The 23,294-nt window shown below is 36.4% G+C and overlaps 2 protein-coding genes across 6 annotated transcripts in view; one reads left to right on the forward strand and one right to left on the reverse strand.

Moving 5' to 3' along the window:
- The window catches only part of LOC128015715 (gamma-aminobutyric acid receptor subunit alpha-5-like), a 32,503-nt gene extending 11,936 nt beyond the window's left edge, over nucleotides 1-20,567 (reverse strand). Inside the window, exons 1-7 of one of the 3 annotated variants that reach the window (XM_052599784.1) lie at nucleotides 20,408-20,567; nucleotides 14,338-14,567; nucleotides 13,683-13,767; nucleotides 13,347-13,471; nucleotides 12,340-12,407; nucleotides 11,686-11,906; nucleotides 5,213-5,295 (exon numbers count right to left, since the gene is read on the reverse strand). In XM_052599784.1, the coding sequence (XP_052455744.1) occupies nucleotides 5,213-5,295; nucleotides 11,686-11,906; nucleotides 12,340-12,407; nucleotides 13,347-13,471; nucleotides 13,683-13,765 (580 nt within the window). In that variant the 5' untranslated portion in view covers nucleotides 13,766-13,767; nucleotides 14,338-14,567; nucleotides 20,408-20,567. Of the gene's footprint in view, nucleotides 1-5,212; nucleotides 5,296-11,685; nucleotides 11,907-12,339; nucleotides 12,408-13,346; nucleotides 13,472-13,682; nucleotides 13,768-14,328; nucleotides 14,568-14,781; nucleotides 15,046-20,407 lie in introns of those variants that run through there. The other 2 variants (XM_052599785.1, XM_052599783.1) reach the window with 2 other exon arrangements.
- The window catches only part of LOC128015714 (gamma-aminobutyric acid receptor subunit beta-3-like), a 61,917-nt gene that overhangs the window by 4,480 nt on the left and 34,143 nt on the right, over nucleotides 1-23,294 (forward strand). For 2 of the 3 annotated variants that reach the window (XM_052599781.1, XM_052599780.1), the window contains exons 2-4: nucleotides 16,321-16,368; nucleotides 21,376-21,467; nucleotides 21,601-21,668. In XM_052599781.1, coding sequence (XP_052455741.1) covers nucleotides 16,321-16,368; nucleotides 21,376-21,467; nucleotides 21,601-21,668 — 208 coding nt within the window. Of the gene's footprint in view, nucleotides 1-16,320; nucleotides 16,369-20,714; nucleotides 21,284-21,375; nucleotides 21,468-21,600; nucleotides 21,669-23,294 lie in introns of those variants that run through there. The other variant, XM_052599782.1, reaches the window with a different exon arrangement.

Consider the following 23,294-nt stretch of genomic DNA (forward strand, 5'->3'; position numbering starts at 1 on the left):
ATTTGTTCAGTGTGGATTAACTTGACAGAATGTGCGTGCATATACAGGTTTGGCTATACTCGAGAGAGCCAACATTTTGGGAAATGTCCTCAAAAATAGAGGGAAATGTCAAAAACCCACAAAGTAGTCCTCACTTGATGAGATGTCCTCATTATTACAATGAAACCAGCATGTGTGTGTGTGTGCTTATTTGTGGTCAGGAATGTTAGTTTTTTTGCTGATTATTTTATTCCAAGTCTAAATCAATTTTATTTTATTATTCATTTTAGTTTTCATTTTGTTTGTGCATCTCATTTACAATCCACTCTTGTTTTTAATGTAATATTGAATGCCTTTCAGCATATCAAATCAATAACAATTTAAAGTAACTTAAAGCACTTAAGTAGCCAAAAATGTGATTCCTATACAGATTTTACCACAAAAATGTAATATAAACTTCATTTATAAAAAGAAATAACAAAAACAGCACTCCCTCCTTTTTTAACAAACACCCACACCTTTCAACCTGTCCCTCTAAATCCTGTATTTCTTAACACTGAGATTATGAGGCTTGGCTGCCCTAAGGTGACCCTAATACACTATACATCAGCTGGTGACATCTTTAGCCATTAGCTAAGTAGGTTGAGAAGCAAACACCGTATTCTTAATGATGCAGGATATGTTTGTAATTATAAGGTTTTGTTGCTGAAATGCTGTTTATATATATATATATATATATATATATATATATATATATATATATATATATATATATATATATATATATATATATATATATATTAGTGGTGGGCATAGATTATTTTTTTTAATCTAGATTAATCTCACTGTGATCTTGAAATTAATCTAGATTAAAATGGCTCATTCGAATTGCCGTAGCTGGGGTCAGCGGGGTCCCGGTGAAGGTGGTACCAGTGGACCCTGTCTGAAATTGTTTAATTTGTATGTTCGTTTATTTTTATTTATTTTTGGTATTTACACAATGTTTACGTTTTTTTCAAGTTTGTAGGCGTCAAGGTACAGAAATCAAATAATTAAATCTAAAATAGCACTGGATAGTCTTCAATGTAAAAATGAAATATACAATCAAACCTACATTTATTCAGACACATTTCTCATATTATTACAGTTATATTATAAATTATATCTGGTGTCTGAATAATTTTTGGTTTGACTGTTAAAACTACAAAGTAATCCAATCAAGAGCAGTGAGTGATTTTCATTTTCTTGGATTAACATTACAGCAGCCTGCAGCTAAATTAGGCGCGGTCACTTTAAGAGACGATGAACGCATCCAATATAATACATCCCATTTTTTTCTCAACTGTTTACTTTCACTTAAGAAATAACTGACAGTTTTTTCGAGCATAATTTCCAAGGTGGATATTTTGACATATTTTATATGTATTTGTCGGCACAAGAGCAAAAATAAGCAAATTCGATGTTCAAGTGTTTTGCGACGCCTTTCTCTACGTGAGCCCTGAACACCAGAAAGCCGCGAGTACTGAATTGGGCTCTTTCACATCTTTTTGCTTGTTCAAACTGCAATTTGTATTTGTTCGTTCAGGTGAATGAGGGACTTCAAGGAGAACTTTGCAGAAGAGAGCTCGGTACAGTGTCGCTGTCCGTGATACGCATCTCTCTCTCTCTCTCTCTCTCTCTCCGCACCGAACACAGCGCTAGTAACCTGCTACGGTGTTCAGCTTTTCCGTGTCTTGTGTTTGGATGCTTTAATGTTTAAATCGACAGGCGGTAAGGCTTAAAAACATGTGAAAAATATAAGCTTTCGTGACGATGCGCAGCAGTGGCCCGTTAACTGTCCTGAGCATCTTTTTAGGCTGGCCTCAGCCAGTCGGTTAAATAAAATATCAAGGTGAAAGTCATCATAGCTTGCTTAGTATAGACCCAGCTCCCAAACCAACTTTGAGAATAGATTAATGGCAATATTTTTTTTATCGCCCGGTAAGAGTCTCGGCCCACCGATAACGGCCCACCACTAATATATATATATATATATACCTGTACCTTGCCTATACCTGTAACTCAAGACATTATTTTGTTGACCTACCTCTATAGTATATCCTCCATTGCTGACCTATGCCTTATCTTATTTCTCCCTCAAAACTCTCTGGGAAGAGATATATTGGATTAATCTGAACAAAAATATGATTCACCATTGGGGACCTTTACAAGGTTGAATCATCTCACAGTAATCTTTGGTCTATATAATCTTTTAAGGTGAATCTGCTGGCACAATAACCCAAAGACTGTACTGCAGTACAGGAAGTGTTAAATATACACAACTATACTGGTACGAATGTCATCTAATAAAACTTAATGGACATGGCAAAAAGTAGATATAAAAAAAGATATACAGACTGAAGAATATGTAGTAAAAGATAGAGAGAAAAAAATGGACTGTTCATTTAGAAAACCTACAGAGCTTTTCACTCAACAGTCTCTACATCTAAACTAATATAAGAATTAAAATGAAAACCAAATTATTTCATCTCTATTTATTAATTTGGCAAGTAATCTTGTAATAACTGGGTTAATGTTCTGTACAGTCAGACATACAGTAGAGTTCAAAACTCCTAGACACTCAACAGTCTCTCTCTTCTCACATAATAAAATCATTTCAACTCAAATCAATATTTCATGTCCGGCCATGCAATAAGTGGGATAATGTACTGTACAGTCAGCTGATCTTAACAGCAACAAAAACCCTCTCAGGGTGATACAAGACGCTCAGCTTCACACTAGGGACTATTTTTTGATAATGCCCGGATGACTTTACATTAACCATGAAGTTTGTACCTCAGTGTGCTTAGTCCATAGCTGAATATGTATATTGTGTCTGTGGAGATTAACCACAAGAAAGATTGTCTGTGTCTCTCTGAAGAGAGATACATAACGCAAACAATAGTTTTACAACTCCTTACTGCTGTCGTTTACACAGACGCCATTGCGTTTCTAAGGCATTTTGGTTGAGATGATGTTTAAAACCAGGCGTCTGTCACTGTTATCCAACCAGCCAAACAAAAGCTGCTAAGTGCAGACAGAATTTATATAACCCTTTACATAACAGAGCACAATACTTCAAGTAAACACATTTGTTGTCTGATTTATAAGTTAAATAATTCTCTGCTGCCTGTATATAGAGTAACTCATGCAAGGAAAATGATGTTAAACACTTTAAGTTTATAAGTGCATTTGAGCCCTAATAAAGGCTACATTTTCAATTACCACCTGACAATGAATAATTAATACCTGAGCCATTTGAGATAGCTTACAGGGTGTTCTGAATCTTAAGTAGAATGTAAAATAAAATAAATAAAAATGCTGAACATTACTAATTAAACAGAATGACTAAATGACATTACTGTGCAGGGTAGTTCATGTTTATTAAACCCGTACTACTCATTTGTGAAGATTGTGCTCGACCTTCATCAAATATTTGCAGCAGTTTAAATAGTTCTCGCTTCTATAATAAAATAGGTCATTTATGAACAGATCAATGAGAGGGGGAAAAATGTAAAATGCTAAATCAAGTAAATTTTGTTTGATATGCTATTGTCCATAAAGAAGATCTGAACAAAACAAGAAAAAAAAAAACTGCCGCACTTAAGGCAGTGGCAGAACTGACAATAAGAGACCTTTTGTAAGCCCTGTAACTACTAAGCCTTGTTACTATTGTTATTAAAATATTTTCAGTATACCAAACAAAACAAAAAAGGAGAGTGTTTTTAAGAGCACAATTTTTATTTTATGTTAAACTGAGCTAGTGTGGCTGGTTTAACATTAGTTTCAAGGATTGTCCACATTAATTTGGATTCAGGACAAACCTCACTGTCTACTACAGTTTTACTAAAGTGATTAGAATTTATACTGTACTTCCAACTATGTTGATGCTCTAATTTAAAAATCCATCCAATCACACTGGGAAGCCTATGAGATTCCCAAAAGCACAGATTCAAACTCATTTTAGGTCACAGGCCAGATTAGATTAAACGTCAATTTATGCTGGCCGATTATTTTATTTTATTTTTATTTTAGTTCACTTTTGATGTATTCATTGAGAGAGTAAGCACGATACATGGTTTTTTTTTAACATTTGATGTCTAAGAGCAATTTTCACAAACTATTATAAACACATACACAATTAATAATTCGAAATATTAATTACCACATGCAGAATAAAAAAAATTAAAAAGATGACAGCAGTATCATTTCAGTGTCACTGAGATAGCATTTATTTATATGTTGAACTAGTTTTTATCTTTATATTATGTTTTCATTTTTATTTTAGCTGAACTTTTATTCATTTTGTTGTGTTTTTGTAATTTTTATTACAGTAGTTTTATTAACTCCGGCAGTTTTACTTTTAGTTATTTAAGTACCATTTTAGTATCATGTTAATCTAAATGAAAATGAGAAGCATTGCATTGGCAGCTAGCTTAAATAAAACAAGTTTCCTATTTTTTATTTTTTATTTTTTTACTTCAGTTAGTAAAACTAGTAAGTTTAGAACTTAAGGTCATGAGGGATTTTACTGTGCAGCTACAAAAATAAAACCGATCAAACATTCAGATATGCATGATCCTGAAACACCAGTGACACCCCTCCTAAACACTGTCTGTCATGGTTTCTGCTCGATCCCAACCCAAAGGCTCTCCGTGCACAGCCCTATTCTGTAATTCCCCGAACATCAAAGAAACCTGAGCCCATCTCAGGTCATTCCTGGCTTCTTAGCACCAAAAAGCCTTCCCTTTGTGTGCGTGAGCGCGGGAGGGTTGGCAGGACACCTTCCTACTAATCCGGTCCTCAAATCACCCTCCTCTCTGCAAGCACAAGGTGATAATCTTAATCCTACTCTTGGACAGGATGCCACTTGATAATAGGACTAAATCGTACTCATTATGTGTTCAGACATACCCTAAACACCAGTCACTCAAGCTGTTTCTATACAATTTTCAAAAAGTGTGGTAGATTTTGCAATCTTATACTTGAATCTTGTTTACCTAAATTAGAGGTATCGTTCAATGTATTTACTTAATAAAATGGATGTAATCTTGCAATTTGAGTACTGACTATATACTTCCTCAGAGGGATTCTTTTATGATTTCTTGGAATCTGCTGAAGCATGTACAGTAAGTTTTTTGGGGGGAATGACAAATGCTCTTCATTCAGAATAAGACATAGACTATAGACTTACAGCTGCCAAATTTGAGTGGGCAGGCATGAGCATCCATAGGAAAATCCTCCAACTGCATGGGACACTCCGCTGATATGGTCAATCTGAAGAGAGAAAAATTTAAATATGATTAAATCTAAATCAATATCTTCTAAATATCAGTTTTTGGTATAAACATGTTTTAAGTAATCATCAACTTAGTGACAATCATCACTGGAACAGCAGCTGTAGCTGATTGTAATTCCATCAACGTTCAATGTCTCATTGAAAATCTTCCTAATGCAGCTATAGGCCTGAATAACGTGTGAATATCTATAGTAAGACTGAGCTTGTGTGTAGCGTTCTTAAATGTATGTATAGAACAAGGGTGCCATCGTGTGCCAGAAGTAGGAATGCTGCCAAATCGGTAAAGTAAATGACTGCTTATTTTGGCTTTAAGCACAAACAAGTCTATGTTAACAAGCCTATAACTTCATGAATAAATACAAATGCCATTCCCTATTTAATATTCAGTTTCGCATTCCAATGCATTTTAAATGCTCAAGCTGCATACAGAAGGATTACAAAAGATCTCTTTTGAACTGGCATCGCCACCTATTGGAATATTTGAAAACTACAAGCAACAAAATAATTTGTGCTGTTACTACATTTATTGCCATCACAAACTAGTGATGTCTGATTCAGTTTTGAACTAAATTAAGTGCATAAATTAGATAAACTAAAATTACATATAATTATGTTGTTGTTGTTGTTGCTTTTTTATGGAATGAACCATTTTCACATTTCAGGGGTTCTCAAAAGTGGAAGTTTAGTTGTAGTGATGAACAGAAAAACAAAAACAAAACAAAAAACTTTTTTTGTGTTATCATTTTCCCCAACAGCATAAAAGAAATTTAATTTAAAAATCCACCTTAGTATTTCCATAACTTTCCAAAAGAGGGGGAAAAATAATGAGATTGATTCAAATTAGCTTCCACTCCCTCAGCCTTTGTATTAGAAACACCCACGCAGCAGTGTTAACTAGTTTTATGTAATGTAATGCCATTGGCATGAGGTATTAAAACAAAATAGATTGTTATAAATGAACAGATGACATAAAGACATAAAAAAGATGACATAAAAAAACTTACAGTTTACAATGATTTACTAGATTTACACTTTTCAATGTCAGTCAATCAAAGATAGTTTTTGTTTTTTTACTTTATTTTTATTTTGTGTGTGTGTAATGTGATTTGCACTTGTGAACTTACAAAAAATGTAATTAAAGGAATTACATTTATTGTGAAAAGTTATATAAAAAATATTAATGTTTCATGTGTACATCTAACATTATTCTAACAGCAGTTTAATATGTGTGTGTGTGTGTGGTGGGGGGGGGGGGGGGTGAATCACAAGTTTCCTTTATTCCTAAAAGTTCAAAGGCCCCTGATGTAGAGAACACTGCATTGGCTCTGCAGTGGCTGGATCCTAGCTATCCTGTAGCCCCCTCTAGTGGACCACTTATGATACACAGCTTTTTAATAAACCATATGATATTATTTTATAACCATATGATTTCCTGAAAAGATTTAAGGCTAAACACATTAAATGTGATGGAGATGGTTTTTGCAGCTGGACAACATCAATTCATTCTATTTGAAAAAGTGCAACGGAATCTGATTGCTGGATGTTATATATAGAGTATATAAGTGATCTCATCTAACATGACATTAGAAATATGAAATGGAAGTAGCATCATATTATTATTGTCCATCTTGTCAAAGGGCCAAAAGGTTTCAGGCACTTCCCATTACAAAGAAGTCATACATTCAAAAAACACGTCCATGAGATTTACAATGTCTGGTTGCATAAAGTCTATTTAAATCAATGTTCAAAGTCTGCAGCTAAAGCAAAAATCAGCTAGGCTATTTACAGTAGCAAAGCAAATATACGAGATCAAGTCTGACCATAGCTAGCATTACCATTATGGCTACAGGATGGCTGAAATACTTTACTGCCCTGTAGCCATTAAACCCTTCCCTCAACATCCCTGCTAGAGCCTATTTAATGCTTCGGTGTAATCAATGCAATAAGGTAGTCAGCGTTGACCCTCAGCTGACAGAGTAATGAAGGGTTTGATATTGCCACGCAACTGGAACTGCTTAAAGCCTCCATCATCAGCATCTGAGGATGAGACTGGGGTTGAATTGCCTGTGGTTGTATCTCTGACTCGAAATCCTGCGAGAATTTAATTAATGGGGCAGGACACGTGAGGCGCTGTTCCTTCACTTAATCAGCACAGGGCCTTCATCTCTGACAGCTCCATGATAAATTGCTGTATTGGAAAAATGAAGGACTGTCCTCTTAACTCAACCTCCATTCGACCAGCTCACACAACTTTATCAAAACCAGCCATATGAGAGGCGAAGGGCTCGCTATGTACTGACTAAACACAGTTAGTGCTGAGGTCAGCATGGCTGGATGTGGAGATGAAATGATGTGGCACTGGGGCCTTGACAAATCGTGGGCTCTCAGAGCTTTATCCCGACAGTGAACTTTATATGTTCTGTGATAGCCCTTTAAAGCTCAAAAATTATTATTTTCTGTTCTTCCTTAGGTTGTCTTACAGATTTCACAGGAACATTCTGTAGAAGTCGTATGAATCTCTAAATAACGATTGCCAACTCAATAGTAATATACAAACCTAAGTAGTGATTATAAATAATGCACTTATTAAAATACTACTTTCTTAGTTTCCTTAAAGAGACAATATTGTAATAGATGATACTTTTTAATATTAGAAGTGTCTACCTTTCATATTGTATATACAGTGCATGCATGTATCATTGCAATATCTAAAAATTGTGGTGCATAAATCACTCCAGGACTTTGTATTCATTTGCACATTCACAGTCAAGTAGCAGTTTGAAAAAAAACATGGGAAAACATATATCTTTTCATTATCTGTACATTTGTATACAAAAAAATACAAACACATAAAAAATTAAGGGGTATATAAAAGGTAAAATTTTTAAAATTGCTCATTGAAAAATTTATATTGGTCGATCATTTATCTGAATATTGAGGCAGACATCTCTCTCAATGTCTATATTGGTTATGACCCTTTTTAAAAATGTTTTATAATGCATGTTTGCCTGCTGCACCATTTGTCTCAACACTGAGCTCAAGCAAAGAAGTTATTTTAAAAACATGGCAGATCCTTCAGAAGATTTGACAGTTTCTAGAACATCTCCCTTTTGTTCGGTCTCATAACCTCCTTTTTAACTCTAATAAAAGCCTGTAGACTGCATCCCACTTTTAGAATGTGGGTGGTGAAACTGTTTTGCCCTGCTTTTTCATAGCAGCTAAGGTGCTCCTTTCCATCTCAGCAGCAAAAAGAAAATTATAAAAAAAAAAAACACAGCTGATCACTTTTCCAGAAGAAATGTGTGCATTAGTGAGTGGTAAAAGGCCTTTTTAATGGTTTGCACTGTTAGGAAATGCAACACTGGGCAGAGTTTATTGTAGGCAAGCTACAATAGCTCCATTATTGATTTCTAAATGACATACTCTGAGTCATTTCCTCTCAAAGTCATTAATGTTTGACTGATGATCTCGTTCAATCTACGATCCAAAAAAGCAGCTCTATCTAAGGCTTTTAGCAACTGAGCAATTTTGTAATATGCATTTGGTCTTGCAATATACAACAGACAATTAAAAAAAACAAAAAACAGCAAAGATCCGCCAATGAGAAAGAAATGTGTTTCATGTAAATTAAATTATCCATGCTCTATTTCATTTATTTTATATTGCTTTAGCCCCACTACATGAAATCTAATTGCTACCTCTTTGTAAAACTCACCAAATCCCCCTTTATATTTCAATTTGAATTGATAAAAGCTAATAACTCATTATATGATTGATCACCATAAGTGTAACCTCAGGGAATAAAAACAACTTATACATAACCACCACAATCTAAAGACTTTACGATTGTGCTCCTCAAAAATCAGCACTTACTCAAGCAGATTCTACTACAGAGAGGATTTAGCATTGATGGCATTTGAGATCAACAATAGCGGCTTTTATACTGCACTAACACAGCAGTCTATGGTACTTGGCAGTAGATTGTTTGCTGATGATAGCATGGAGAGCAGAAACTGTGTGTGTGTGTGTGTGTGTTCTCCCTCTGCCCTGATACTGCGTGTAATGGAGCAGACAATCTGTGAAGAACAACTCAACAACAGGGGCATAAAAAAATACAGCCACATGGCCTTTCCCACTTTCTCCTTTCCCTTTGTTTCTATCTCTTGCTTTGTCTCATCCCCATCTTGCTTTCTTTTCTCTGGAAAACCCTTAGGTTGGAACACCCTTGGATGATTGATCCAGGGCACAAAGAGAAAACAAAATAAACTAGATACAGTAGTTACAGTAATAATTTATAATATTTTGGGTTAGGGCCTGTGAAAATGTTGGCAGGGCAAGTAGATGGACGGACGGATGGACATACGGACAGACAGACAGACAGACAGACAGACAGACAGATAGACAGATAGATAGATAGATAGATAGATAGATAGATAGACAGACAGACAGACAGACAGACAGACAGACAGACAGACAGACAGACAGACAGATAGACAGACAGACAGACAGACAGACAGACAGACAGACAGACAGACAGACAGACAGACAGATAGACAGACAGATAGGTCTCCTTATTTTTTTGGGTTACAATGCAAGTAGACTATATCCGTCTTATTCATTTTGTTAACAAAAGTTAACAAAATATTAAATGTGTTTTAATAGGCTAATAATAAACCACAAACTACGATACTTTTAATGAAAGGGAAATTCCAAAGACTGTTTATTTATTTGTGTTACAATGTGGGTAAAACATATTTTCCTTATTAATATTGTTAATAAAAATTCAAAGTTTAATATACGGTAAGTGAATTTGTCATCGTACTGTTAGCCTTTTTATTAATAATAATAATAATGAGCCACGCTAAGCATTCGTTTGAAGTGAGGGGAAAATCCAAGAACCTTTTATTTATTTGCCACAATGCGATTTGTCTTATTTGTTCTGTTAATAAAAGTTTTATGTTTAATATAAGCTACTTTATCATTGTAGAAGCCTATTGCTGATTTATGTGTGATACAGAATCAACTGTAAGCATAAATTTTGTTCCAATAATAGGAAAAATCTAACGTTAAAGATCAAAATAAGCGCCGATGCGAGAATGCGAGATTGATTGATGCTGAGGTAAATAGATGCTCTCCATCTTTCTCTGCTGTATCTTTGCAATTGCTGTAGATATGGTCGATTTATGTCAATTTGGTTATGGAATAGACATGTTACTGGTAATAATATGATCGAAAAGTTAGTTTAAGTTGAAAAGACTTTCACAATCAGTTTGATTCAACTTAATTCATGTTTTACTGTTGCTTATTGTCATTGTAGGCTTAGGCCACTTTTATTCTACAAATTTTAATGAGTACACAAATTGATAAAATTAGTTGTATTTATTTTTTGTTACTAAATTGTAATTTGTTTATTTTTAACACTTCACCCCCAGCCCCCTATTTTTTCTTGGGCTGCACGCCAAGGGGTGCTGCAGAACCCCTACTTCCCCTAGTAATGCATAAACATGTCTTTTTAGGCAAGAACCAGACATGGGTGTCATCTAGTCTAATAAAATATGTTTTAATGAGACTGAATTTGTATTTAATGTGATTACAATTTAATTAAAACATTAGAAATTGATAATTATACAATGTTTCCTTCCCACGGTTATTCATAGAGTAAATAAACTACAGGCATGACATTATCACTAACCTTTTTCTTTTGCACTCTCAAAAAAACTATCGTTATAATCACTGAAGCTGTCTACACTGTGAAATGAATCCCTATACTATTGCACTTTGTTGTTTATGATGAGAGAATTGTTGGAATTGTCACCGAACATGCGTGCATTAAACAAAGCTGATGAGTTTCAGCGATGACTCTACTGAACGCCTCTTGATTTGACACTGTATTCCTTTATTTGTTATATTGCACAGCACTGTAACTGTGCAACATGAGCACATCTTCATTTAATGCCACAGTCAACACTTTCTATTCATTTGTTAGCAACAGACTTAATTGATTATATTTATTTGTGCAGGGGCATATTTTGTCCAATTTAGTGGCATTTTTACCCTAGACCCCGTGGCCAGGGGAAACCTAAGTCTTACTTACGCTCCGCCTATGAGCAGGGACAAGCTGAACATTCCCACAGAGATTGTACGATGTGGAACATGAGATGCTGAGTTCAGCAGGAGCCGAGTTCATGTGTGCTTAACACATCTGTCACATGGCAGAGCGTTCAACAATGCAAAACAGGGGTGAGGAGGGCATAAATGAGATGAAGGTCAAATATATGACTGTACTACCCATAACTACTCAAATCCATTCATGCACAGAGCAGTTCACATACTGGGTAATTACATGGTGTTATAGCTTTAACTCGTACCTCATGGTGTACAGCAATGTCCCATCATCCTTCAGTCTCAGAAGCTTGTTGGGCGTTGTCATGTTGTGAGCAATGGATTTTTTGCCATTAAGGAAAAAGGTGTCTGGTGTCCAGATGTTGCTGGCCAGCAGGTTATTCAGAGGTAGCATTTCCATGGGCCCCTTGAAACACAGACGCTCATCCTTCCAGCTTTGACGGAAAAATACATCAATGGTGTATTCCTGTTGAAATGAGAATGTTAGTGTCATTAGTGTGTACCTGAAGGCAGGGTCATTGTAAGGGACCCCGCTCCTCTGTGATGATGAGAAGGAGGGGCCCACTGAGTCCTCCCCATAAACTTTTTCTCCAGTAGCCCATCAATTACAGCACCAACCTTGCCTGAAGGCAGAATCAAATGTCTCACAAGACTTCATATAAAAAGGAACAATTGTATCATTGATCAGATCATACTGTAACCTACCTAAGCTATCGCATACAGAATTTCAGGAAAAGTTGCAGAGGTGAAGTAATGTTACAGATGGAGGGATGATTTAATGTAGGGGGTCTTGATGAAGAGAGTTCTCAGATGGGAATTTCCTGCTGTTGAGGTTAATGAATGGTTTTCTGGAAAATGGAAATTTCTTCATGAAGAAAGGATATGGTTTAAATACTTAACATCTCAGTGTCTGACACTGGTCCAAAGCTGGTCACAAAGATGTTGGTCTTAATTTCTGTCACTTTCTCTGTAAAATCACAAACAAATGTAATTTATTAGATCGAGTTCAATTTTGGTCATTGCATAGATAGATAGATAGATAGATATTATAGTTAACGGTACTAAACTTTAAACCATAAAAAACACAGTTAATATATGAGTAAATATAATATAAAACATACAGAATTTCCTTTAAAGTATGCTTTGATTTGGCCACATTATTTTGTTGCATTCATTTTTTAAATGAAAAGATATTAATTTAATTCTCTTGATTGCACTTTCCTTCTCAAAGCACTAAATCAAGTCCAATGCCATCATTCGTCCATTGACATCACATTGCTGCCGCTACAGCTATGAGATGTGCTCCCTTACACTCACTCACGTGGAAACAGAGCAGCCTGTGTTTATTCTCTTGCTCTGCCATAATGCCATGTTTTCGACCTCTGAGAACAATGAACCTGCACCTCTGGAAAAGAACGATAGCTTTCTCAAGGTCAGCAGGCACATTGATATCCTCTCTCTCTCTCTAGCTCTGTCTCTAGCAAGAACACTGTAATTGAGAGTGCCGGGAAATAGTGGCTGTTTGATTTTCACAGAGGACCAGGCAATTTCAGTGATCACTTCTGCTCAGCGTAAACAGCTGTATAAAAACAGACTTTTTTTCTTTTCTACATCCTTCTTTTTTTCCCAGTTAGTTCAGAATTGAATAGAAGCAGCATCTCTTTCTCTCCTCTTTTTTTTAATGAAAGTCCTTCATGCTGCTGTCACGATGTAATGTGCAGGCTTTCTCTCTGTTTAAAAAAAAAAAAAAAAAAAACATCTGCCTTTATCTGAAAACATCTTTTCAGAATAACTACCAGAGGTCAATGCCAGACATAAATGGCACTAATATACAAAGTAAAAAACGCCTCTCACTAAAGCACAACTTTGCAATAGATTATGGTTTAAAGATGGAAAGGCAGTTTACCTCCAAGCCCAGGTCGCAGTCTGTTATCATAGCCATCCAGCAATCCATCCAGGATTCGTGTGAATACTGTGATGTTATCATTGAGCTCTGACTCTTTAGGAATCCCTGTAGTAGACTGGGAAAGGCTGATGCAGAACCACAAAGATAAATAATGACTACAAGTATTTAGCTCCCATCCACCCTTCAAACATGACCACAGTGATACAGTACAATGTTCTGAAAATCTGAATCATATGAATCCATTATAAACATATACTATCTTACATTAAATAACTCCTGCAATAAAAAATATGAGGTCGGAATAAAATAGAAAGTTAAGTTAAAGATGTAATCTACCTCAGACGGCAGGTGAAAGTCATGAACAAAACACCAACCCACAGACTTCTCATTTTGGCGCTGCAATTTGGTCCATATCCCATACCTGCAAAAGTCCAGGATAGGGAGTTCATTCCAGCATTATAATAATCTGGCCATTCTCCATGTAACTCTATTATGCACACTGTAATTTAAAAAAAACATTAAGAGGGGGGGAAAAGAGAGTTTGAGGTGTATAAAAAATCCATTAAATGGGATGTTCAGTAAACTTAAAACAACAAAGATCATCAGAGTATTTAACCAAATACTTTATAATTATTATTCATGCAATCACCACGCGGTTTTATTTTGTTTTATGCATAATGTTATGTATTTTTCATTTTAGATTTTAATTCAGTTTATTATTTAAATTATTTATTTTTACGCAATTCCAATGTCAAGAATCCGTTTTATATTTTTGTGCATATCCCTTGAATGCTAGTTCACAACAATTTCAACACCATCGTTTGTAAAAAAAAAAAAAAAATCTTTAAGAGCGCTGAGTTTGCAGCAGCTGTAATTCATAGTTTTAACAGCCTCTGGCGTATAAACTTGTCTAACATTTACAGTGAGCCCTACAAAGCAGAGTTGAACAGAGATAGTTTACAGTAAAAGCCTCGGATCTTACTTTAAATACCTGAATGGTGCAGTGGATCCACGTTGAACAACTGCAATGAATTCCTTTTGAAGCAGTGAGCAAAATCCCGCAACGTTCAGCTTACAGCAGTGATGCGCTGTTTTACAGATAATATCCAGTCTTAACCATTCAGGCTCATTGTTGCGTCCTCTTCTACGATTGAGTGACTGAACCACCGCTGCAGAGCATCCCTTCCTTTCCCCCGCATCCCACAGACCTCTTCATCACTCCTAAATCCAATGGAAGGACAGTAACCAGACAGCACAACAGCCGTTAAAACAGTCATTTTCTCTCTTCCTCTATTCTTTCTCTATTCAACATATTCCCTTTACAGACCATTACTTTCCCCCTTCTTCCCTCTGTGGTAGCCTAGTGCACGACATCTCAACGCTTATCTGCGCAACCGTTCAAGCGTTACAGAGTTTAACAAGATTTTCCGCTTACCGGGTCGCCGGTTTGGACGTCCGTTGCTCTCCCCACTCTAGCCCGAATATCACTCTAGTGGCATTTGTTCGTGTTTGGGACTAAAGTAATAGCACGTCACTTCTGCGCGCGCTGCATAATTACCCCCCGAGGGATATTTGAGCGGCCGTTTGGGGTTTGAAACTTATCTTGTTTGAGCTTATTCAGAGAAAAGCGCGATTACCGCGGCGCCGGCGTGCGTTGCAAGCGTGGACGCTATAAAATGAGTGGATTTCCCCAACAATTATGCTTACTAGGCATTTTGCGCACGAGCGTTTACCCTTAGCCCCCCTCCCTCCTCCCCCCGACTCGCGCCAGTCTGTTTAATGAAGGCTCAAGGCTGGCTTCCTCTACATGCGGAGTATTACATCTCCACTGGGGATATTTATTGTTTAAAAGTATCAGTTTTACTCAATTAAAACGTAAATTAAACAATCGTCCTGGGATTATATTAAAATATGTATGAAGCCTAGTTAAATAAATTAATCAAGTTTTCAATCTAATATACAATATTGATTTGGCAGGACTACATACAATAAATGGTTTACGGTAGTAATAGAGTTGATTATTGTTTTATAAAAAAAAAAAAAAAAAAAAAAAAAAAAAACAGTGAATAGACACGAGTAGTAATGAGGACAGCCATCAGAGGGAACTCTAAACCCATTTTTTCTGATGCTATCACTGCAGTGCATCCGTCGATAAATGAAAACCTTAAAAAGCTTTTCCTGCTCCAATTTCATGTTATGCATAAAGTGAGTAGAACTACTGAATTAGTTTATTTTATAAATGACACAGTTAATGCTGATTTGGGCTGACAGGACGTATGGGAAATGTCTTTAAAAATGTATGAAAAATTGTGGCATTGCACTATTCTAGGGATTATGTAAAATCCTAATGCAAAAATATAAATATCATAACTTTGAATATAAAAACAAGCATGTAATAAAGAATTCCAGTTAAATACACTCACTATGGGTATCTTTTAATGAAGTAATGCATATTGAAGATGTTACACTAATTTACAGCAAGAGAACTAGGAATGTATATGATTCAAGCGAGTAAATTAAACATTTGCTTTGGGTTGGCTTTAACGGTCACAGTGCTATTGAGAAAAACACCCGTTAGGATGGAATTTTTTGTGGGTTCATGAAGATTGTGCAGACAGTTTTGTTGTGTAGGCATAATATGATATTGTAGTCATGTGTTTTGGGAATTGATTCTTTTTTCAAGCGCTTTTGTCTGACTTCTGATTGACTCCACTGATGTGCACTCCAGAGAGATTTTCAAACGAGAAACAGCTGTTACTTCCACAGTCCACCTGTGTCCTGCGAGCATCTGATAATTCTGATCTAGTTGTGTGTGTTTTATGTACGCATATTTAACATATCTTTCATAACAAAGATTAACAAAACAAAATTTGAACTTTTGAACCACAATTGTTTACAGAATGTGTTCATTCTAAAATTAGTAACAGGGCATTGAATGATGGGAATAGTAATATCACCTCCCTCTGTTTTGCAGGAATGCTGTGGATGGGAATAAAAAGCTGTTTGCTATCTATGACACAAGGTAAGTTACTCATTGTGTATGATAAAAGTACATTTCATAGCATTTTACACTCACTATTGTTTGCTGCACGCTGAAATATTTCACCCTAAAATTTAAATTAGCTGACCTACCCTCAGGATGTAGATGCGATTATTTTTTTAATAGAAACAGATCTAAAGAAATTTAGCATTACATCACTTGCTCACCAGTGGATATTCTGCAGTGAAAGGGTGTTGTCAGAATCAGAGTTCAAACAGCTGATAAAATCATAACAGTAATCTCCAGTCCATCAATTACATGTTGTGAAGTGAAAAGCTGTTTGTAATAAACAAATCCATGAAGACATTTGAAATCATTAATTCCAGCTAAAGTACAATTTTAATAAGTCATTTGGTCTGAATCAGGAGAGAAATATGCACAGATCAAGCACCATTTACAAGCGAAAATAGTCCTTAACAGTTCTAGATAAATGTTGTTGGATTTTGTTCTGAGAGAAAAACAGGATGGGCTTTTTCACTGAAGGAAGCATTATTATGGATATGGATTGGTATTTTAAAGTAAAAAATGCTTAATGATGGATTTGTTTGTAACAAACACACAGCTTTTCACTTCACAATATGTTAATTTATTGGAGTCATGTTGTGGATTACTGTGATGTTTTTATTAGCTGTACGAACTCTCATGTAATGTTATTCATGTAATTGTAATTATACATGTTCTCATGTAATTGTAGTGTTGTAATGCTACATTTCTCCAGATCTGTTGGGGTGAATAAACAAACCTATGTACATCCTAAATGGCCTAAAACTTTCAGCAAATATTCATTTTTGGGTAAACTATTCCTTTAACACCACAGGATGCATCTATCCGAATTCTTCACTAGGTATTGTGAGTGAATTTGCAGAGTTCTGTCTCAATCTAAAACAAATCAGACCCGCAATGTCAGTCACGTACATAGATTATTCATTCAGCACAGTGCAATATTCACTCTATCCAGAGGATCTATTTATCTGTGTCCATTTAATCAGGAGGGGGTGGTGGGGGCATGCGGATAGAGGTCTCCTTCATCTGTGCTTTTACAGGAATGGAAGGAAAAACCCTTTCAATGGAGGCCAGTACAACCATGTTTTCATTCCCCCCTTTAGTGTTACAACCTCACCCCTACAGTAGATCCGAAAACAGCTTTGATAGTCCAGAGGGCGAAATAAAGCAAAGTGTCTTGTGAACTTGTGGACACGGCCATATAACTTACAATTAAAGGGGTCAGGGGACCCTGGGCATTTTAAAGGCAGAGACAGGGATCCAAAGGTTCCAATCCTCCCACACCCTGTTTGACTAGTGTTACTTTAAAGGCTTTAACAGCATTTGGCTTGGTGTGTGACCATGACTTGGTGCCATTTGCTCAGCCCACACATTGAGGAGCCTTTGCATTTGCAGATGATGTGTGAGTGGAGTGCTTTGTTTGGATGATGGGATGTGGGTGTGTGTGGGTAAGTGCTGTTCAGAGCTACCCTCACTTTCCATCTCTCTCCTTATAGCTGCTCTTCATAAACGTTTATACTGCAAGATGCTAAGAAATCATTCCCTATATTTATGGCTACGAAGAAATTCCCAACTTTTCTGCAATGATACTGAATATCTTATCTTATATCTTATCTAATCTATCTTCAAGCTTAAAAGTTTTTTTTTAAAGAAATAGTTCACCCAAAATGAAAATTATGTCATTAATTGCTCACACTCATGTCATTCCAAACCTGTAAGATTGCATTCATCTTCAGAACACAAACTAAGATATTTTTTATGAAATCCAAGAGCTTTCTGACCCTGCATTGACAGCAATGGAACTATCACTTATTGTGCACAAAGAAAAACATAAATAACTTTTTCAATTCTTCTCTTACACATCAGTCTCTTCCACCATTCATGAGAGAAGGATTTCAAAAACTTTGCTCTTCTATTACACATTACTTTTATATGAATTTAACAGAATTTAAATTTGAATTAATTTTATTTTATTTACTGTTACTTCTTTGTTACGGAAACAGTCTCTATTGTATAAAGCACTATATAACAGGGCTGCACAATTAATCACATGCATAATGCACATCTTGTCAGCAAATCAGCAACAGCTATAAGGATTTCCTGGGTTTCTTCTGCGAGGCATATTTGGAGTTTCAGTGCGAGAGCGCCCTCTGGCCTTCGGATGGAGATTTACTAGTGATCACAGAACCATGCTTCAACGAAAGATACACAGGACAATCTCAGCTTCTGCTAATCGCGATTTATCGCCTCTGCGATTTAATTTACATTAATAGTGCAGCCCATTAAATAATGACTAGTGATAAATAGTGACATGATTTGACTCAATATTTCAGTCAAAATTAAAATTGCAGTTCTGCATTGTGTTTGCTATCTCAATACAAATTCAGTTCAAACTCAGAAACTGGATTGTAATTTTAAAGACATTCAATGAATCCTAACCTGGTACAGACAGGACCAACTGTCCTAAAATATATTAAAGAATATTTGCTAACAATAAAAAAAAAATTAAAAAATGAGGAGAGGGGGGTTCAGTTTTTTTTTTAAACCTTTCCCAAATGCCCCCCCCCTAAACAACGCCTTCATCTAACACACCTCATTCAACTCATTAGCTCATTAATAGAGACTGCAAGACTTGAATTGGGTGTCTGTCTACTAAGGGAAACATGCAGTGCTGGGGGCTTTCAGGTTGAAAACCCCTGATCCTAGATATACTGTATCTATAATTTTAGACTAATATATTCCTAACGCTTTTTCAGGCAGTGGATCAAAAACTAAATATTGCTTCACTTACAGAATAGTAGGCTATGTACATGAGGACACAAGAAGACCAGGCATCCAATAACATTTAAGTGGAGTCAAAAACCCTCACCTCTCTGGAATAAAGCTTCTGAAACAGTACCAGGAAGCACAGCCACATCCTTCTGCATCCAGCATTTGCTTCTAGAAGCATTAGGGCAGCATCAGTCCGCACTCCGCACACTACAATCTTAATGCAGCATGAGGGATATAAGAAGGCCACTAACTTCAACCACTGACTGTGTCAAATCCACCAACAGCTCTCGTAAACAACCTTTCCATTCAGTCAGAACAATGCAAACCTATTTTTTGTACACAGGTCAAATTAACAGATTAGTTTAATGAGTTTTTAAAGCTTGGTAGAAGCCATTACACTTGTGCTTAATCTCCAGCAGACTGTCAAGCCTCACTGAAAATCTGATTATGCATAATAAAATTGTCTAGAGCCTAAATGGAGGAGCCTTAATATCCACTGATGGGGGGTGGTAGTGAGAACAAGTAATACACTATATCATATTATCAAAGAATGTGTCAATAAAGCAGCATTATCCTTCTTTCTCTCTGTCACATGATGTTCTGTTTATCACTGTTAGTATGCCTGTGTGCGTGCATGCAGAGGTACAGTACAGGAGATGTCCTGATGAATGCAGTGTTCTAATAAAACTCCAAAGTACTGCCATTTGATACCACCATACCTTGTTGCAGCAGATACTGTATGTGCAGCTAAAATGCTTTTCAGAGAGAAAGAGAGATTACCAGCGCCCATAAAACTCGAACTGGAGGAATGAGCTGAGTAGCAACATTGATTGACTGATGTATTGATTGATCGTACTCCTCAAATGCATTTTAACATTTAAACAAAGCTATATTTGTGAGGTGGACATTAATAAGAATGTGATAACAGTGGTTTTCTACTTCCGTGATTTTCTTGTTTCTCTCGCTTTCCTGCTGTAGTCAAACTTCTATGATTACTGAAATCATATTCGAAAAATACTAATTAAACGAATCAATACTTTTATGGTTCTGACTTTCTGTGTTCAAGTCACGAACCACCAAACTGAACAGGAGCAAATGATTCTTGCACCACAAGAAGAAGTAACGTTAGTGACTCAGTCAGTATGTTAGATTTGTTGTACGCTGTTTTCTTCTGATTTCTATTTCACCAGCAATAATGGCATAATGCAGAAGCTGTTTATGAATAAATCGCCTGAGAAAAACTTACCGTTTTATTGCTCTCCATGACCGATGAGATAGGGGAAACCCCTCCCAGTTGTTCTCGTCAACTTTTACTTGCGTTGAATGTGCGCTTTTATCTAGTAGACAATGAGCCCAACGAAACATGTGTTGACCGTTATTTAGTTTTTGTTTGAACCGACACGTAGGAAGAACACCTTTTCGATAAACTCCGATTTACACAGGCTACCAACAAAACGGCGTGCGCACCGAAGCTTGTGGAATGTCACGTGATCACTATACTTCTACTGAAGTCCTCCTGCTCACATACCAATTTCATCACACTCTGGTCGACTCGTTCATCAGTTGTCGAATCAATAGCGGAACTTTCAGTTTCAGTTTCCAACTCTCACGTTCTCCCATCTAATAATAATAAGATTGTTTGCGGTATATTTGAAAAATAAGTCAACTGACTCGTCAGACCATCCTTTGCTGAAACATAAGACTGAGACTTCAGCAGAGGGTGTAGAGTCGGGACAGAACAGCTACGAGCGTCAAAACCGAGGAATGGAGATCTGGCTGAGCCCCAAACACCGACTCCCCTTCTGCAAGCTCCGGTAGTTTCATGGGCAAAATGCATTGTATTTACCGAGCACCTAATCAAGCAAAACAGTCTCCGCAAGAGTGCGAAATCTCGGATCGCAGCGATTTATTTACGCGTGTTTGACAGTAATTGGAGATCTTTAGGAAATACCCACTAATGGAATAACGTAACCTGTTACCTACGCAAGGAAAGCTTACAACGTCCGTTTTGTCGCTCGATTCCTTGCCTGAAAGTATAAGGAATGTTTGGCATACAGAAACGAAGGCTGTTTGGTGTTCTTTCATTACCGGTAATTGTGGCAGTGATGTGCTGTGCTCAAAGGTAAGAAGAGCTGGTGGAGACCATGGCGCGAGAGCATAGACCTCCTGGGCTCTAATATGATGGAAATAACCTTATTTATTATTTCTTTTCAGCGCCAATGAACCAGGAAACATGTCTTTTGTCAAAGAGACGGTGGACAAGCTTCTGAAAGGCTATGATATTCGTCTTCGACCGGACTTTGGAGGTATGATGGTGCTCACGTCATTATTTCTTATTTTTAAGGTTACATACATATTTCAAGATTGTTTTTAAGATTGATATAAAATAAATAAATCATTTGAGTGAACTTGAGGATTAAGTTTTTCTTCTCATTTAAGGTGCACCGGTGGCAGTTGGCATGAGCATCGATGTGTCAAACATAGATATGGTGTCTGAGGTCAACATGGTATGTCTGTTTATATCTTTAATTATTTATTGAAACATTTGTAAGTAGTAGACCATCAGCAGGTTCCAGAAAGAGCTGTCCATGGTACTGGAACCTCATAGCTTAGTTACATCTCCTTGTGAGTTATAGAGCTTTGCTCCATCTCTTTTAGTGCCAAGGTCTAGTAAGGAAAGTGTTTTTAATATTAACATCTTATCAGTGCTATATTATGAAGGATGTGGTGTTTTCTCATCATGCATTAAAGTATTTATGGGTCATTAGATAGTGAACACAGTTGTTTTGTGTTCAATATAGTTAAAAGTTTGATTTCAAGCATCAGATGATGCAATATGTTGTCTGTGCTGATTGTGGTACTTTTGTTTAGCTATATATGACTTTATTTTGACTGTAGAACTCATGCTGATTTGATTATACCTGTCAGAAATGTATCAAAAGTCCTCAGTGGTCCATGTCCACATCAGCATATAAGACCTGGTTGTCTCCATGGCGACCGTATCCATTTCACAGTCATGAATATGCAGATGGGTTAACCCTCTCACCTGGGCACTGAAAGGAGGATGCTGTCAGATTAGAGTCCCACAAGGGGATGGACACATAATGCTAAAGACACAGCTTGACTGTGACATACGTGTTCATCACTTACCTGGACCTGTGTTTATACAATTGTAAAGTTAATGGACACTGACATGATGAAATTGCTCAGTATCTGTCCTCATCTAGGTAGCATGATACTGTGTGTCAGACATTTGTCACAGTGTGGATCATAACTGACATACTTAGATTTTGACGTGACTATTCTCGTATTGTATTCTTTATAAAGGCTTCATCTGATTTCAGATATCCTGGCTTTGATTTGCTCTGGCATTGTTTCAATTTAGAGCATGCAGTGGAGGTTTGATGTCTGGCACTTGTGCTCTTAGCTTTAAAGTTGAGAGTTGAACAAGGTGTGCAAGTCCTAGATTACCCCCAAACACGTCCGTTGGATCTCATAGCAGTGAAAGTCACATAACCCATGCAATCTAAGAAAAAAAGATTCATACTCTTGCAACTTAAAAAATCAAACAACATGTTATGGAAGCCTGTTTCTATCACAGAATAAAATAAATAAATAAATAAGTATTTTTTTTCTCTCATAATTATAAGAAGAGTCAGAATTGCTTGATATAAACTCAGAATTGTGAGATATAAAGTTTAAAGACTTATAAATTAAATTACAATTTTTCTCAGAATTGTGAGTAAAAAGTATGAATTGTGAGAGATAAACTCAGAGTTGTAAGGAATTCCGAACTGTGAGATAAAAAGTTACAATTAACTACCTCTTGTGTGGTTTATCATTTTAAATATTTTGAAGTTTAGCTGGTTTTCCTGGTAAATGAGCTTTTATCTTGTCTTACTACTCATTTAGTTCTATCTGTAAGAAAAAACTCCAAACTATGTTACTGCATCAATCAGCACTTGTTGTCATGTGAGATGTGCGCTTCTCTGATTGGGGCAGCCTGTAATGCAATGCCACTCAGCTCAAATGTACTTCCCACATCTTTCCTCTCACTCACTTCTCCTACTCACTGTAGAGATGCATTGATCAGTGCATTTTCCAATATTAAGATCATTAATATTTAAACACAG

Source organism: Carassius gibelio, chromosome A6 (genome assembly GCF_023724105.1).
Source record: "Carassius gibelio isolate Cgi1373 ecotype wild population from Czech Republic chromosome A6, carGib1.2-hapl.c, whole genome shotgun sequence".
NCBI lineage: Eukaryota > Metazoa > Chordata > Actinopteri > Cypriniformes > Cyprinidae > Carassius > Carassius gibelio.